We start from the raw sequence: 14,882 nt of genomic DNA, 5'->3' as shown, positions 1-14,882 counted from the left end.
ACACTTTTCCTTCTGACAGCAGATTATGTTAAGACTGGTAGCAGTTTTCCAATTCTAGGCACCATGGATGCAAATAAAAGATTTACTTTTGAAGAAATTAAAAAATTAATAGATGAGGCATGTAAAAGTGTTTCTATTTTGGGAAATTGTGAGGCGGTGCTTATATGAGAAGAAAAAACAAAGCTGGATAAATAATGCGGATTTTTTCCACCATAACTAAGCTTGGGAAAACTAGAACTTCTGTGGCTTGATAGGTGTGCATATAGGTACTTAGTAAAGAATCCCTTGGTGTGCAAGACAGTGGGTAGTCATACTTGTCTTCTATAATGATAACTCAAACAATTCTGTGCAATGATTCATGGAAACAATTGGATTCTCATCTCCTGGAGCTGTTTATGATAATATGTTACCAGCAAATGCAAGTGAGAAACTTCAAGCAAATAGCTGTAAGGAATGGGGAGGGGTGGTGGAGGTAATGAGGGAAAAATACAAGATAGCAGCACTTTATTTGTGAATCTTGACTGTTTGGTGTATATAAAAAATGTGGAAATTTCAGTTGGTAGTGAAAACCTTTCTTCAACTTTCGCAGAGAATTACAATTTATAAAACTGAATGCCCTTGGGTATGGACTTTTTCTGTTTTTTCTCCCAGAAGTTAGGGTGTATGTAATGTTATATGGTTGTCACATTTTAAGAGGATATTTAAATTAACTCTGCCTTCCCTGAAATGAATTCTAGATGGGTGGTGTGTTAAATATATACTGCTCAAGTACTTCATCTCATTTTCCCTCAAGGCTGTCCTCAACACCTACTTTTGTAGTGAAACAGCTCCGGTTGTATATGATGCTTCTGGTATGGCTTTTCTGGTAAGAGCTGTAAGGTAGAAATTGGATCTCATATTTCTCTGGACCTTGAAATGAATGGGAAGTGACATCCTTATTTTATGTCACAATTGTCTGTATAAGAATATAGTTAACTGCTGGTCATCTAGGCTACCCAGAAAAAGCATGCCAGGGCAAGCATGGATAGTTAATGACCAAAAAATTTACTGTATGAAAACTACAGTGAACCTTTAAGACTTGTGTGCCAATAGGTTTAACTACTTCTGTAACCAATTTTGTTGTCAAACTGTCAGAGAGTCAAATGGATTGGTTAGAAGGTCACCTGTTCTCCTTTCTGCTTCCCCCTCTCCTTTTATAGTTGTTAACCAGTAATTAAATACCTCAAATCCTAGAAGTAGAAAGGAAGGAAAAAGGGAAAAATGAAGACAGAAAATTCTTTGACGTTTGGATTAAATGAGTATCTAGTATATCCAGCCGGAATATTAAAAATAAAATTCTATAGGAAGTATATGAACTAATAAAGAAAAATTCAGTTGATAATTGAAAATAGTTAATTCATTTAATTTAGATTTACTATCAGTTACCTTTAATTGTAATGGCATCTGCCCTGGAGTTAGACCATCTGAGTTCAGATTCTGCCTTCTTTATTAATTAGATATGACCTTAGGCAAGTCTTAATATTTTTTTTAAATACAAAATTTTGTGCCTTGATTTCCTTTTCTGTAAAAGAGGGATAATGTACATTATCTAACTCCTATAATTGTTTTGAGAACTAAGTGAGATAATACATGTAGCAGCGCTCAGCATAGGGATTGGTACTTTCTAAACGTCTAGCAAATACTATTTCTGTATCTTTTCAACCATCTCTCCAACATCTATCCATCCATCCATAGCTCTTTGTCTGTCTGTCCATCTATCCATCTTTTGAATGTTTCTAACAACATAGATTGATGATTTGTTTTTTTTTCCATAGAATACGTAAAACATTTAAAGTATGAACTGAATTTAATTGGCCAGAGGGTGGGGGAAGAGGAGACAGCCCTGAAAAACCAAGTTATGCACAGAGATCTAGAAGTTTTACTTTAAATCCTCTGGTTAAGTATAATATCCTAATTTTAATTCTGCCTATTCATTTAATAAAATTTAAGTAATTAGGCAAATATTTATTGAGTGTTTTCTTTGTGCAAAATATTGTACTAAGTGCTGTGGGAATACAGAGAAGCCTAGTATTTTATTCTTGCCCTTGAAAAGTTTGTAATCTGGTTGGGATTACATATAAACATATAATTATAGCATATATTTTAAAAAGATTGTGTAAGATAATATGCGTTGTGTTGAATGAGTTATATAAAAAATAAAATTTCAGAGCACTTATTAGAAGTGATTAGAAGGGTGGACCTAGTTACCTGGAATAGGCTCAGTTGGCTTCCTAGAGATAAGAAAGGAAGGCGAGGGAAATAGGGAGAGACAGGCAGAGCAAAGTCTGGGGGGCAGCAATAAGTGAAGTCCGAGTATATCAGTCTAGTAGAGTAGAAGGTTAAAGTGTAGACTACTAGAAGATAAGTTTAGAAAGATTGATTGGATCTGGATGGAGGGCCTTGAATGCCATAGTCAGGAGTTTGGACTTTTTCTGTCATCAGGGGAGAGCCACTGATTTTTCTCGAGCAAGAGAGTGGCCTGATAATAGGAGTGGCAGTAAGATTGATTTGGAGCTGGAGATGCTGAAATTAGGGAAATCAGTTTACAGTCTGTTGCAAGAGTCTAGGTATGAAGTGTAATAAAGCCCTGTACTAAGGTGATTATGAGTGTGGTAAGAAGGTGTGAGCATGAAAACATTATTAAGAAAGTGTTGATGGAGCTTAATGACAGGCTGGCAATGAGGAGCAAGGATAAAAAAGAGGAGATGGATGTAGGGTTCATGTTTTGAACTTGGATCATGCTGAGCATGATACTCCTCTGGGTGTGAATAGATGAGGGAGGGTGTTGAGGAAAATGATGAATACAATTTTGTTTTGTTGAGTATGACATAGCAAAGTATATCTTGGTATAATCTTGATGTACTTTTCTAGCAGTCATTTGAGGACTGTTGTATTTCAGGGAGGTGAAAGAGAGCTCATTGTTGGGGATCTAGATGTAAAAATAATGATTTAGATGTTAAGGAATGAGATTTTGGTAAAAAGAATATAGAGAAAGAATAATGTTTAGGTTGGCAGCATTAACATGTGAGTGGCATTTTCTATGATTATCTATTCATCTTAATTAAAAAAAATAAGCTATTTGCTCATCTCTCCCTCCCTAATTTTTCTTCACTCTTTTTCCCCCAACATTATCAATTATCTACGATGTGTTGTACACTATGCTGCTCACTGGGGACCCAGTAATGAACAAGACAGACATAATCCCTATCTTCATGGAACATATAGAATAAACTTAAAAAAAAAAAACCCAAATCTATGAATGTTTTCTGTTGTTCTTCCACTTGCCATAAGCTTTTGATAATATTTATGCAAGCATTTATCTCCCTGGGTCTGGAAGACATTTTCTGACAATAGATTTCCTTTTCTCTTTTTGTGGACACTTTTTATTATTACTATGTTGTAAGGAGTATTCTGTAGGATCATAATTTTAGGAACATATTAAATTACTCATCATTGAAGTTAAAAAAATACTGATTGCCACCACCACCACCACCACCACCACCACCACCCTTGTAGGGAGGTTTTTATTGTGTTAAGCTTATAAGTAAGGTCCTTCGCGGAAAAAACTTTTTTGGCAAGGTGAAGGAAAAAGATCTTTCCTTTAAAACTATCTTATTCCTCACATGCAGACTTCTCTTAATGATATGAAATTTATTTCAAATCACAATAAAACTTGCACTAGACTTTAGACTTTCCCTTTCTCCTGTTTCTCCTGTCCTTATTCTGCTTTTGATTTTGCCACAAAGTCAACCCAGTACCTTCATCTCTCCCTTTCCTCCACTCTTTCCTAATAAAATGGAGGAATGGTGGAATAGGAATGCAATGTAAGACTGGCCATTTCAGGTTTATAAAGGATGAAAGCATCCTTCAAAGGAATGATCTATCTGATTGCAAATGTCTGAATTTAAATGCTGATATTCAAGCTCAGGGAATCTTATGTTGTTGATGGTCCCTAATTCATTGCACTTTCATTCTTTGCTGTGCTACCCCTTCTCCTTCAACTGGTCCATTTTTTTTTTTTTTTCTTTTTTTTTTTGTGGTACGCGGGCCTCTCACTGTTGTGGCATCTCCCGTTGCGGAGCACAGGCTCCGGACGTGCAGGCTCAGCGGCCATGGCTCATGGGCCCAGCAGCTCCGCGGCATGTGGGATCTTCCCGGACCGGGGCACGAACCCATGTCCCCTGCATCGTCAGGTGGACTCTCAACCACTGCGCCACCAGGGAAGCCCCAACTGGTCCATTTTTGAGTTAGAGGATTCTAAATGAAATTATTTAGAATAGAGATATCAGGTTAAAATGGAATATCAGGTATTATCTGTAAGATACCTTTCTGATAAAAAGGGGGACATTATTTTTTAAATTTTTTAATTGATATATATATTTCTGCTTTGTAAATAAGTTCATTTGTATCATTTTTTAAGATTTGACATATAAGTGATATTATATGATATTTGTCTTTCTCTGTCTGACTTACTTCACTTAGTATGATAATCTCCAAGTCCATCCATGTTGCTGCAAATGGCATTATTCCATTCTTTTTTATGGCTGAGTAATATTCCATTGTATATATGTACCAAATCTTCTTTAGCCATTCATCTGTTGATGGACATTTAGGTTGCTTTCATGTCTTGGCTATTATAAATACTACTGCAGTGAACATTGGGGTGCATGTATCTTTTTGAATTAGAGTCTTTGTCTTTTCTGGATATATGCCCAGGAGTCGGATTGCTGCATCATATGGTAGCTCCATTTTTACTCTTTTAAGGAAGCTCCATCCTGTTCTCCATAGTGGCTGCACCAATTTACATTTCTACCAACAGTGTAGGAGGGTTCTGTTTTCTCCACACCCACTCCAGCATTTATTATTTGTAGACGTTTTGATGATGACCATTCTGACCAGTGTGAGGTGATACCTCGTTGTAGTTTTGATATGCATTTTTCTAATAATTAGCAATGTTGAGCATATTTTAATGAAAAGGAAGACATTATTGGTGAAAGAAGAAAACCCCTATGTTAGGAGTGTTTTGAGATGGAAAAGATAGTTTTTGCCATATTGGAAGGGATGATGTAAATCTGAGTGTTTTAAATTTTGAGTTAGATGGATAGAAAATCACTTTAGTAAGAGAGCTTTTAAGAAAGCAGTTTGATTGGAGCAACATCTATATTTATATAGATTACTTAGAAATCTTCAGGGTATGGGAAAACCATGTCAAATTTTTAGGTCTTTAATACTAACCCAGCTATGGGTTACTGAAATCACTTTCATAGTGGCCCAGCCTGGCCGCCACATTTGGACAGGAATTCCAGATGCTGAGTGTCTCAGTAATAAAAATTGTGGACATGTAGCCTATGCTTGGTTATTTTTCTAAACTTGGATAGAGATAATAAATCAATTTTGTGAGGTGAATTTTCAACCTCAAAAATACAGGTCACTGTAGAAGACAATAAGGCCTAACTTTTTTCTTTTAAGGAAAAGTTAAGACAAAAGCTTTTGAGCTTGGATAATACCTGTCTTTTTCGACCTGCTGAAAGGTTTCTAGGCTAGAAAGAAGGGAAGCGTAGTTTTTATAATGGTGGTGCTGCTGACATACACTTAACATTATCAGGTCAAATGGCAGTGATACAATTTGTAGGCCTTATACTCTGTCTGGAAAGTTGTAGTACTCTTATTGGTATTTGTATTCACTTTTTGTTAATTGGCCTTTCTTGTTGTTTTCCATTTTAATTTACTGTAAGACTAATAAGTCTTGCTAAATAACAAAGATTGCATCACAGCATTCAGCATTGAAATGCACTCCTTTTTGGGGGAAGCCAGATAGATGTGTTTACTCTGTAGAGAGATTTAGATTTGATTTTTTGTTTTCTTCATGGTAATTATGTTTGCACTTTGCTGATCACTAGTTGTGCATTATTACAATGGAAGGTGGCAATTTGATTGTCTTCATTTGGAGAAACAAGTAATTTTATATTCACTAAGCTGTCGTCAGGTAACACTAACTCACAGTACTAAGAGCTCCTGGCAATGTGGCTTGGCACCTATATTTAACTGCTTTGATGCTTGTGTAACCTCTGCTGAATCAGAAATACTTTGCCTGCTGGAAATGGTTTTCAGGGTTGTACAATGAGGTTTTCATTAAGTAGACAAACTGAAAATGAACTGCAAAGCCATGGCTGTTTCTCTCTTCCCTTTCCCCTTCGTCCCTCCCCCTTCTCCTCTCCTTCCCCACCCTCTCCTGTTCCCCTCCCCATTCCTCTTCTTCCTGGTCCTCCTCCTCTTATTTGATAAGAACCTGAAATTTATACCTTATTTCATTACATGAAAGAGAGAAATTGCTGGCTTGCTTTATTTAGCTAAAGGAGAATCTCAGAGATTAGCTTCTTTATCTAATTTTGCTCACTCGCACTATGTGTGAGCTTTCATTTTTTGAAACTATTCATATAGTATAAATTTTCATTTTTCTCTTTTTTCTGGCAATATTAAAAAGTGGAAATAGAGATGAGAATGGAAAAGTATAGTGACAGCTTCCTACCTACCCTTTCTCTCTGAGAAGTTATTGTCCTGGCTTATAATATTTATTGATAATTGGATACGATATCCATATTGGGCTTCCATATTTGTGGATTGGTTTTAAGCTGACAAAGACATGTTTGGTATTCACTTTAAAAATTATGGTTCTCATTTCATATGAAGAGGAGATTCAAAGTGAATGTATATCAATAAATTCATTCTGCTATTATTTTAGACAGCTTTCTTTCACTCAAGCCGCATAGAAGTCTTTCATTTGAGTTATAAAGTCATTGTGCTTGATTAAAATCCTCTTAGTTAGTGTGTATTTATAGTAGCCATTGTTTGGTTTTGCTCTTATTGTTAGGTGACTGGTTTTATTTATATATTCTGGGCCTGGCTTTCCAAAGCAAAGATCTCAACAAGTTACTGGTAGATAAGCTTTGGGAAAAATTCAATATTGTTTCTATCAAGCAAAAAGTATAGATAGAGGTGACATGAAGGCAAGTTGTTTTGATCCCAGGAAGAAACTGGATACTCAGAGACACATGTAATAATTATAGGTTTTCCATAGGCAGTCAGTCAGGCAGACCAGTCATTAGGCTGGTTGCCTGCCTCCTCCAGCAGATACTAACCAATTAGACAGAGATGGTTACGTGATGTAACATTATCAGGAGAAACAATTCATGAGTCAAAGCATTCCAAGACATATGAGCTCTAGTCCAAAGAACAGTCTTAAGCTATATAAAGTGACAGCAATATTGTCAGCTAAATATAAACTCTAGAAACACAAACTTTTGATGACTTGAGAAGAATCTGTTCCAGGTAGTCCCTGTTTTGTAAGAACCTCAGAAGGCCTTTGAATACAGTTTTGGAGCTTTGGTGTGAAAAATTAGAAGCCTTAAATAAGTCAAAATCCATTAATTTAAGCCCTTTCTTAGACATACTTCAAGGGCTCCAGCGTATTTCATTTCCCTCATCACTACTGATTTGACAACTAACTCAAATCAATGAGTTTTCTTCTAACAGATATTGTCTGTATATGTGACCATATACAGACAATATCTGAAAGAGCCACTACAGACTTTAAAAGATAGGTTTATAACTCTCCAAGGTAACTCTGAAAGCTTATAAGTTTCTTTTTCATGGAATTTTCTTGTTTGCTTATTAAAGAGATAGAAGAGAGAGAAAAACCTGGCAGAAGCCTAGGGAAGATTGGAGGTGGAGTGAGGGACAGGCAGTAGCGCTGGATAAAACAGTACAAGAATCAATAACAACCCTCAGGCTTTACCTGAATTAAGCAGGAAAAGTTTTAAAAGGGTTATCTTCATTTTAATGTCTGAAATAAGGGTCCCTCCCCCTGCCTGTCCACCCTCCCTCCAATACTTAAATGTGGGAATTAGAGGTACAGGAAGAGGGTTTTAAAATCATTCTTTACCCTAGGCTGGGTGGCCTGGCGTTCTTTGTAGGGGTCCCTGGGTATTGTGCATTTTGGCAGCTGAACATATCTGTTACTCATGCTCCTTAAAATGAGAGGCACTGTGTTATATTTTTGGAAAATTATTTGTTTATTTCTCAGTATCAGATCAATTGCAGCATTAAATTAACAGTGAACTACCTGACTGAAATAAGTCTACCTTGGTAGCCTGGGGCTGAGTTGCAAAAAGAAATGTGAATGTTGGCCTGAAATTTTAATTTTTTCTTTAAGTAAACCAACTATTAAAATGTTGCTTTATGTTAAAAACAGGGCTTGTTTTGAGTAAATGTAACACACGTAAAAAGTGAATGCCATTTGATAATAATCTCAGAAGTAATGAAAACATTTGAAAAAACAGGTTAAAAATATTGTTGTAATAAATTCAGTGGCTCCTTTGGATAATCATGTCAGTCCCAAATGATAGTTTTGAGGTGAATTCCTTCCAAGCAATGGTAAAGAAAAAAAAAGTAATTTCAAGTGACTATGCCTTATGAGAAAGTTGTTTTAAAAAATCCTAACTTTTAGACATAAAAATAACTGTTTTTTCTTTTTTAAATAGCACCATCAAATAAGAAAGATTTAAAGTTCTAGAAAATAAGGTTTTTCTGAGATAGAGGACTTAATGTGTAGATATCCAGTCCTCATCATTTTATCAAGTCTTGGACCAGCTAATCTTGATTTCTTGTTAAAGAACATAAAGGAAATTTACCGTCTGAGTAGGTTGGTAATGGTCTAAACATTCAGCTTTTATACTGGGGTTTTGGAGTAAAATAATTATAATCTTCCTAGAGGTACTACTACTGGCTTCCTAGAAAACTTTATCACTTACTGGAGACTTTATCTCCTACAATCTCATTTTCAAAAGTCCTAAGCCCTGAAGTTCTTCCCAACGGCTGGCATCCTGGGAATTCACTTGATCTGCTGGGCAGAGACATTTCAAACTCGGGAACACATGATGGGAATTTAGTTTTATGTGTCCAAAGATATGTTATTCTCTTTGGAGGTTTTACTTGATAATAGCTATGCCCCAGAAAACCATCTTGTTTAACCAATGTGATAAGTTGACAATGTAGTTTTTCTCTCTGATTATAATGTACTCTGTGTAGTCAATACACTGGTACCATGTGAGTGTAATTTCCTCTTTTATTTTATCTCCAATGCACTGTATTATAAATAAACAGTTAAAAAAAACACCAAACAAATCTGTTGCATCTCCTTTTAAGATTGTACCACTGTAGACACTTGTTCTGGTAAAGTAGAATTGGGCGCATTTGATTGCATTTAAATTTTTCATGCTTCAGCAGTTTGGCTGGGAGCACAGTAAAGAAAAATCCCATGAGCGAGGATAGTTTAGAATAATAGAACTTGATTTTGTGTATTATAGCGGCAACATTTGCGCTGCTTTAGTTAGGGTTGTGTCAGCACTTCCATTATAAACCCCTGTTTTCAAGGGGTATAACTAGGGAGATTTTTTTTTTAATACAAATTAAAAAAACAATTCATTTGAATGATTTTTAAGTTATAATAGTGCAAAAATAAAACAAAGTTAAGTCACATAGAAATTGACCGTTTTCACAAGGATTTTAATTCTTTTGCTTATTAGTTGTATATGGCAGCAGCTAAAGTAAGATACTGTTCTAATACACTGGGAGTGAAAGTTTTTGTAATGAAAAATTACTAACATGAGGATTAAAAATAAAAGTAAGCATCCCATGTGATATTTTAAATCATTAAAGCAAGTGTATATTTGATTTATGAGTTTTTGTAGGAGAGTAGCCATGGTGCAATGACTATCATGCTAGGTAAAGGTATTACCAAAAGTCAAGTATCTTTGCAACTTCTAGAATACAGTTTAGTTGGTCTAGTAAAAGGGAAAGCTAAAGTAAAGAAGTAGTGAAATGAATGAGGATGTAATCAGTAAATTCATGGATTCTATAACAAATAATTTTGCAAAAAATAATCAGTAAATTGAATCTAATAATCAGTAAATCCAAGACACTTAAAACTGCATTAAAAAGAATTTGTGCACATTTTCCTTTTAAAAATGCAACAGGGCTTCCCTGGTGGCGCAGTGGTTGAGAGTCTGCCTGCTGATGCAGGGAACACGGGTTCATGCCCTGGTCCGGGAAGATCCCACATGCCGCGGAGCGGCTGGGCCCGTGAGCCATGGCCGCTGAGCCTGCGCATCTGGAGCCTGTGCTCCGCAACGGGAGAGGCCACAACAGTGAGAGGCCCGCGTACCGCAAAAAAAAAATGCAAGAAAATCACCATCCGAAACAAAAAGCTACAACAAAACCATCAATAAAAAACAAACCTGAAAGAAGCCCAACAATTTTATCAAAAGGAAATGTCTACAGGGGGGCAATACCTAGCTAAAAGAAAAAGAATCACCTTTTTTTCTGCTAACAACATATTGAGAACTAAAGGAAACACAAGAAATTAAATTAAATATGATACGGAAAAGTATTCTTGGAACAAAAAAATGTTAATTCCTTTGCTAAAGGGAGGGATTTTGAAGTTGAGTATGCCTTCCTTGGTTTCTAAGCATTATTGTCTTACCTTTCCCCTCTTCTTGTCCCTTAATGATGATGTGAACTGAGGATGAACAGTCAGATTTAATATTGCTTTTTTTTTGGCAGCCTATCTTTTATTTGCAACCTTGATACACATTTGTATTTGTAGGTGCAAAATAAAAGACAGTGTGTGATGTTATAAATTGGTAGCTTTCCTGAATGGTCACTGGAGGAATCACCAGAAGACTGTTGATGAAGTAGAGGTGAAGCCTTTCCTCACTAATTGTATTCAGCGTGTAATTTCTAAACTTCCCTCTGAATTTTGATTTTCAATTAACACTCCCCATTTGAAAATAATTTTCTATTTAATGTAATTGCAGGAAGTAATTTATTGGCTGATTAAGACAGAGGGCCCAGCCTTCCTTAAGAAAACACTCTAACAAACCAGCCTTTAAACTCAACCCATAGCTTTGGACAGCTTTAGTCTATTTTTACAGCTGCATGGTTGTGTTTAATTAGGATTGTGCACTATTGTTCATTGGTGCAGTTTATAGTTGAAATTATTCTTAAGAGACTTTTCATTTTGGGTTTTGTGTTGTGATTAATTTATACTAAACCAACAATCACAGATATTGCTATTGGAAGGAGCCAAGTCACTTTATAATAAGAGGACGTTTGTTGGGGAACTAAAGTCACTCTGAGTTTTGGATTATGACTTTCAATTGTATTTAGCTGTTTTAAAAAGCAGCAGTAAATTCATTCTTTTGTCTTTAATATGAATGATTACATTATTGGTACTGTTATTATCTGAACTATGAAAACACTCTTCTTGTTAATGGCAAGCTCTTGATAAATTTGCAAAAGAGTTATAATTTGCCTGGTTTTACTATAGTATTTATGAGGCTAATGAAGTAAGTTCTAGATGATTCCTGTATTACAAGAAACATCATTTGGTATCATTTTCTGTAAGTTTATATGCATTTCTCCATTTGTCATTATTGATAGAAATTAGTCAAGGATATACTTATCTAATTCTTTGATAAAGTACTCATTAGAACATTTTTCTTTCTCCTCAAAGAAAACATAGACATACTTCTGTACTTTTTTTCCTCCATATTATTTTCTAGTATCAAATCTAGTAGATTAAATTTTTATTATTTGTAGAATGATTATTATAAGTAGGTATCAGCATTTTAATGTGTTTCAAAGCACTTCAAAAGCCCGTAATACTTTTATTTAGAACTGTGCATAATTAGATTAGCTGATCTTACATTAATTTTTTTCACTGTAGGATACTAAATCTGAGCCCCCTCATTAATTGTGAGAAATTTAGCATTAGCTGTTAAATCCTATGTGAAACATGGGCTGCTACATAAAAACTACTGTTTAAATTGGAATTAACTTAATTATTTTTCTTTGCACTTGATATTTCCTTCACTGCAATATTCATGAAAGCATGTGACAGATTTGTAAATTTAACTGTTAATCTCAGATTTCTAGACCCTTTAATCAGTATTTATTTGTCTGTAGAAACAGTACTAGCAAGTTAATGATTTGCTAATTTGAAAAATGCTCATGTGGTTTCCTATGTTAACTGATTTGTGCATTTTAAAAAAATAGTAAGAAATCAATTAATGTTAAAGAGCAATTAAGGTGGAGATTTTATTCCTTTCGTTACACAGCAATTTTAGGGCTAACTGTACTATAAACCAAAAACAATGTAAAGTTTTAGAAAATATACTCAATTGCCTCTTCTTTTAAGTTATAAACTTCTGGTGATTTTATTTCTAAACATTTTTCTAAGAAAATCATTTCGATAAAGTGATATTCTAAAAGTTTTGAAATTCTGTCTAACAATCATGATTTTCTGATTGTATATGAAAGCACAGAATGAAGACCTTGTCTTCACTGTGCTGAGTGTAGTTATGTTTACTTGTGGATACATAGAAGAATGTGCAGTAATTGTTTTTGGAGTTTTAAGATTATGAATAGTAGGCATTTTACTCTTCATAGTAAATGCTTTGAATCTTATATGTACTTTCTAATATAAAATAGAAGCATAGTTATTTCATATACTCAATTAAAATGTCACAAAATTGCCTTAAAACTAATCTAGCATTGTCAGCTACTCAATCAGTATGTCACTTAAAAGTTTACTTGTAGCGATTGACACAGCTTGAAGGTCTTTAGAAAAAGATCAGATTGACACTAATCAGTGTTAGGCCTAGTACTCATAATACAAGGTATAAACTAAGAAGTCAGGACCAAGTTTGTTTAGGATTTTTATCATAGATTGCTTACTCTCCTGATTGTATTTTCTTACATAGACTTCCTTTGTTCCTACATAAAGCATAAGAGAAATTTGGATATTTGTAATTTCAACTTATCCTCCAAACTGGCTCATTTGCTGTTCATTCATTCATTTTTTTTCATTGCTAGCCATCAACTGAATTACTCTCAATAATCTAGTTGGGAGAACTGGGAGGAAAAATACACACATACATATACTATACATTATGAAAACTTATTCCATAAAAATTTCATTTGTGGACTGGTGAGAAAGAAAATGTGCAGCAATTACTGGGAAGAAGTTTGCTTGAGTTAAAAGGAAAGAGGGAAAGTGGAACAGATAAGCTAAGAGTTCTTTTTCAGTGGTTTAGAGTAGATCATAAACATTTCTGAAGTTAGAGAACTTTCCCTTTTTCCTGAATTAGTCACATGTTAGGGATGGTTTATTCTTTTGTCATTGACAGCCCTTTTAAAAATCCATGCTGTTTCCTTATTCTGCAGAAGAATGTCTTCCAAGCAAGCCACCTCTCCATTTGCCTGTGCAGCTGATGGAGAGGAAGCAATGACCCAAGATTTGACCTCAAGGGAAAAGGAAGAGGGCAGTGATCAACATGTGGCCTCCCATCTGCCTCTGCACCCCATAATGCACAACAAACCTCACTCTGAGGAGCTACCAACACTTGTCAATACCATTCAACAGGATGCTGACTGGGACAGTGTTCTGTCGTCTCAGCAAAGAATGGTGAGCTTTTAAAATCTGGTCACTGTCACCAAGTATGTCTGTTATTATGGGCTCATTACAAATAAGTGTTTTAGAGAAAGCTCAGAATCTGTATCATTAGAGTTATTTGTGTTCAGGCGCTGAAAATGACCACCTTGTATACTATTAATATATTAATACTAGTTAGTGAGAAAAATTGGAAAATGGTTTGTGGTTTTGTTTTTGTCCATTATTAGGTTGACTTGCCAAAAGATATTTAATTTAATTTCGGGGGAGATTTGGTTATCTTATTCTCTGATTCTCTGTATTTAAGGTGGTGACCTTGATAATACCACAAAATAGGTAGTATGATCCAGTAAAGTGCGGCTATGTATTAATATTGAAAAATTATAATAAGCAAACATATCTATGTGAATGAGGTCATATAGTGAATACATCTTCAGTGAGGAAATGCAGGTATTTATCATTTTTAACAGTAATTCTTGATTTATAATAAAGCTTTTCTCACTTATTTGCCTATATATTAATTTCAAAAGGACATGCAGAGCTCCTGAGTATCATTCAATCAAACTGCAGGAGTTTGCCCTAAAGGTAGAAAAACAATGTCCAATACATGCAGTGTATTAGCCAGCTTTTCTATGTTAAATTCTACCTGTAACCATCAAAACAGGTACCATAATAAGTGACATTACTTATCTAGTTTAAAGCAAAAATATTAACTTTTTTAACATTTAAAACTGACCAAAATCTTAACATATTTTATTAGATTAGGAATTTTAAACCCTGTTTTACATGTCTTAACTTTTGGCTAAATTAATGAAAAGTGTTTTAAGTGGGAAATGGGGAAAAGTTTTGTTCCTTAATAAAAACTAAGGTAATATTTAAAAATGCCTTTACTCTAATAGCATTTTAAAATTCTTGCTCTATGCTTAATGTTTCAGAACCAATTCAAAGACTTAATTTTATAATTTATGGAGGCAGACATCTTTCTTTTTCAGATGATTCTGCAGGCACAATTAGTACTCTGAAGCAGTAGCTGAGACATAGGGGATTGGACTAGACTAGACTATTCTAGACTAACTTTAGGTTGAAAGGGGATCATCATTATGCAGTTAGACCCTGTGGAAGATTTGTTTTCCTTGCATAGGGGGAAGAGAGAAGATATAATAAAGCAAGGATAAAAGTCTGTTTTTTTAATTGAACATAAGCAGTTCATTTTATAACTCCAATATAGCATGGGTGAAATAGATATTCAGTCACTCTCACTGGCTTTTTGGCAAAATAATACGGCTATGTTTTATCTTTATTTCAACAAATCATTATGGTGCACCTCCTCTGT

General features: G+C 34.8%; 1 protein-coding gene across 9 annotated transcripts in view; it reads left to right on the top strand.

Moving 5' to 3' along the window:
* SOX6 (SRY-box 6) overlaps positions 1 to 14,882 on the top strand; it is a 691,286-nt gene that overhangs the window by 291,941 nt on the left and 384,463 nt on the right. For all 9 annotated transcript variants that reach the window (XM_029207695.1, XM_029207704.1, XM_029207698.1 and 6 more), the window contains one exon: positions 13,324 to 13,564. In XM_029207695.1, coding sequence (XP_029063528.1) covers positions 13,324 to 13,564 — 241 coding nt within the window. The remainder of the gene's footprint in view (positions 1 to 13,323; positions 13,565 to 14,882) is intronic.

The sequence above is a fragment of the Monodon monoceros genome, unplaced genomic scaffold, assembly GCF_005190385.1.
Source record: "Monodon monoceros isolate NGI ecotype Baffin Bay Population unplaced genomic scaffold, NGI_Narwhal_1 Super_Scaffold_7, whole genome shotgun sequence".
Classification (NCBI taxonomy): domain Eukaryota; kingdom Metazoa; phylum Chordata; class Mammalia; order Artiodactyla; family Monodontidae; genus Monodon; species Monodon monoceros.
Note: the sequence above shows the minus strand (reverse complement) of the source record. Positions and strands in the feature narration are given on the sequence as shown.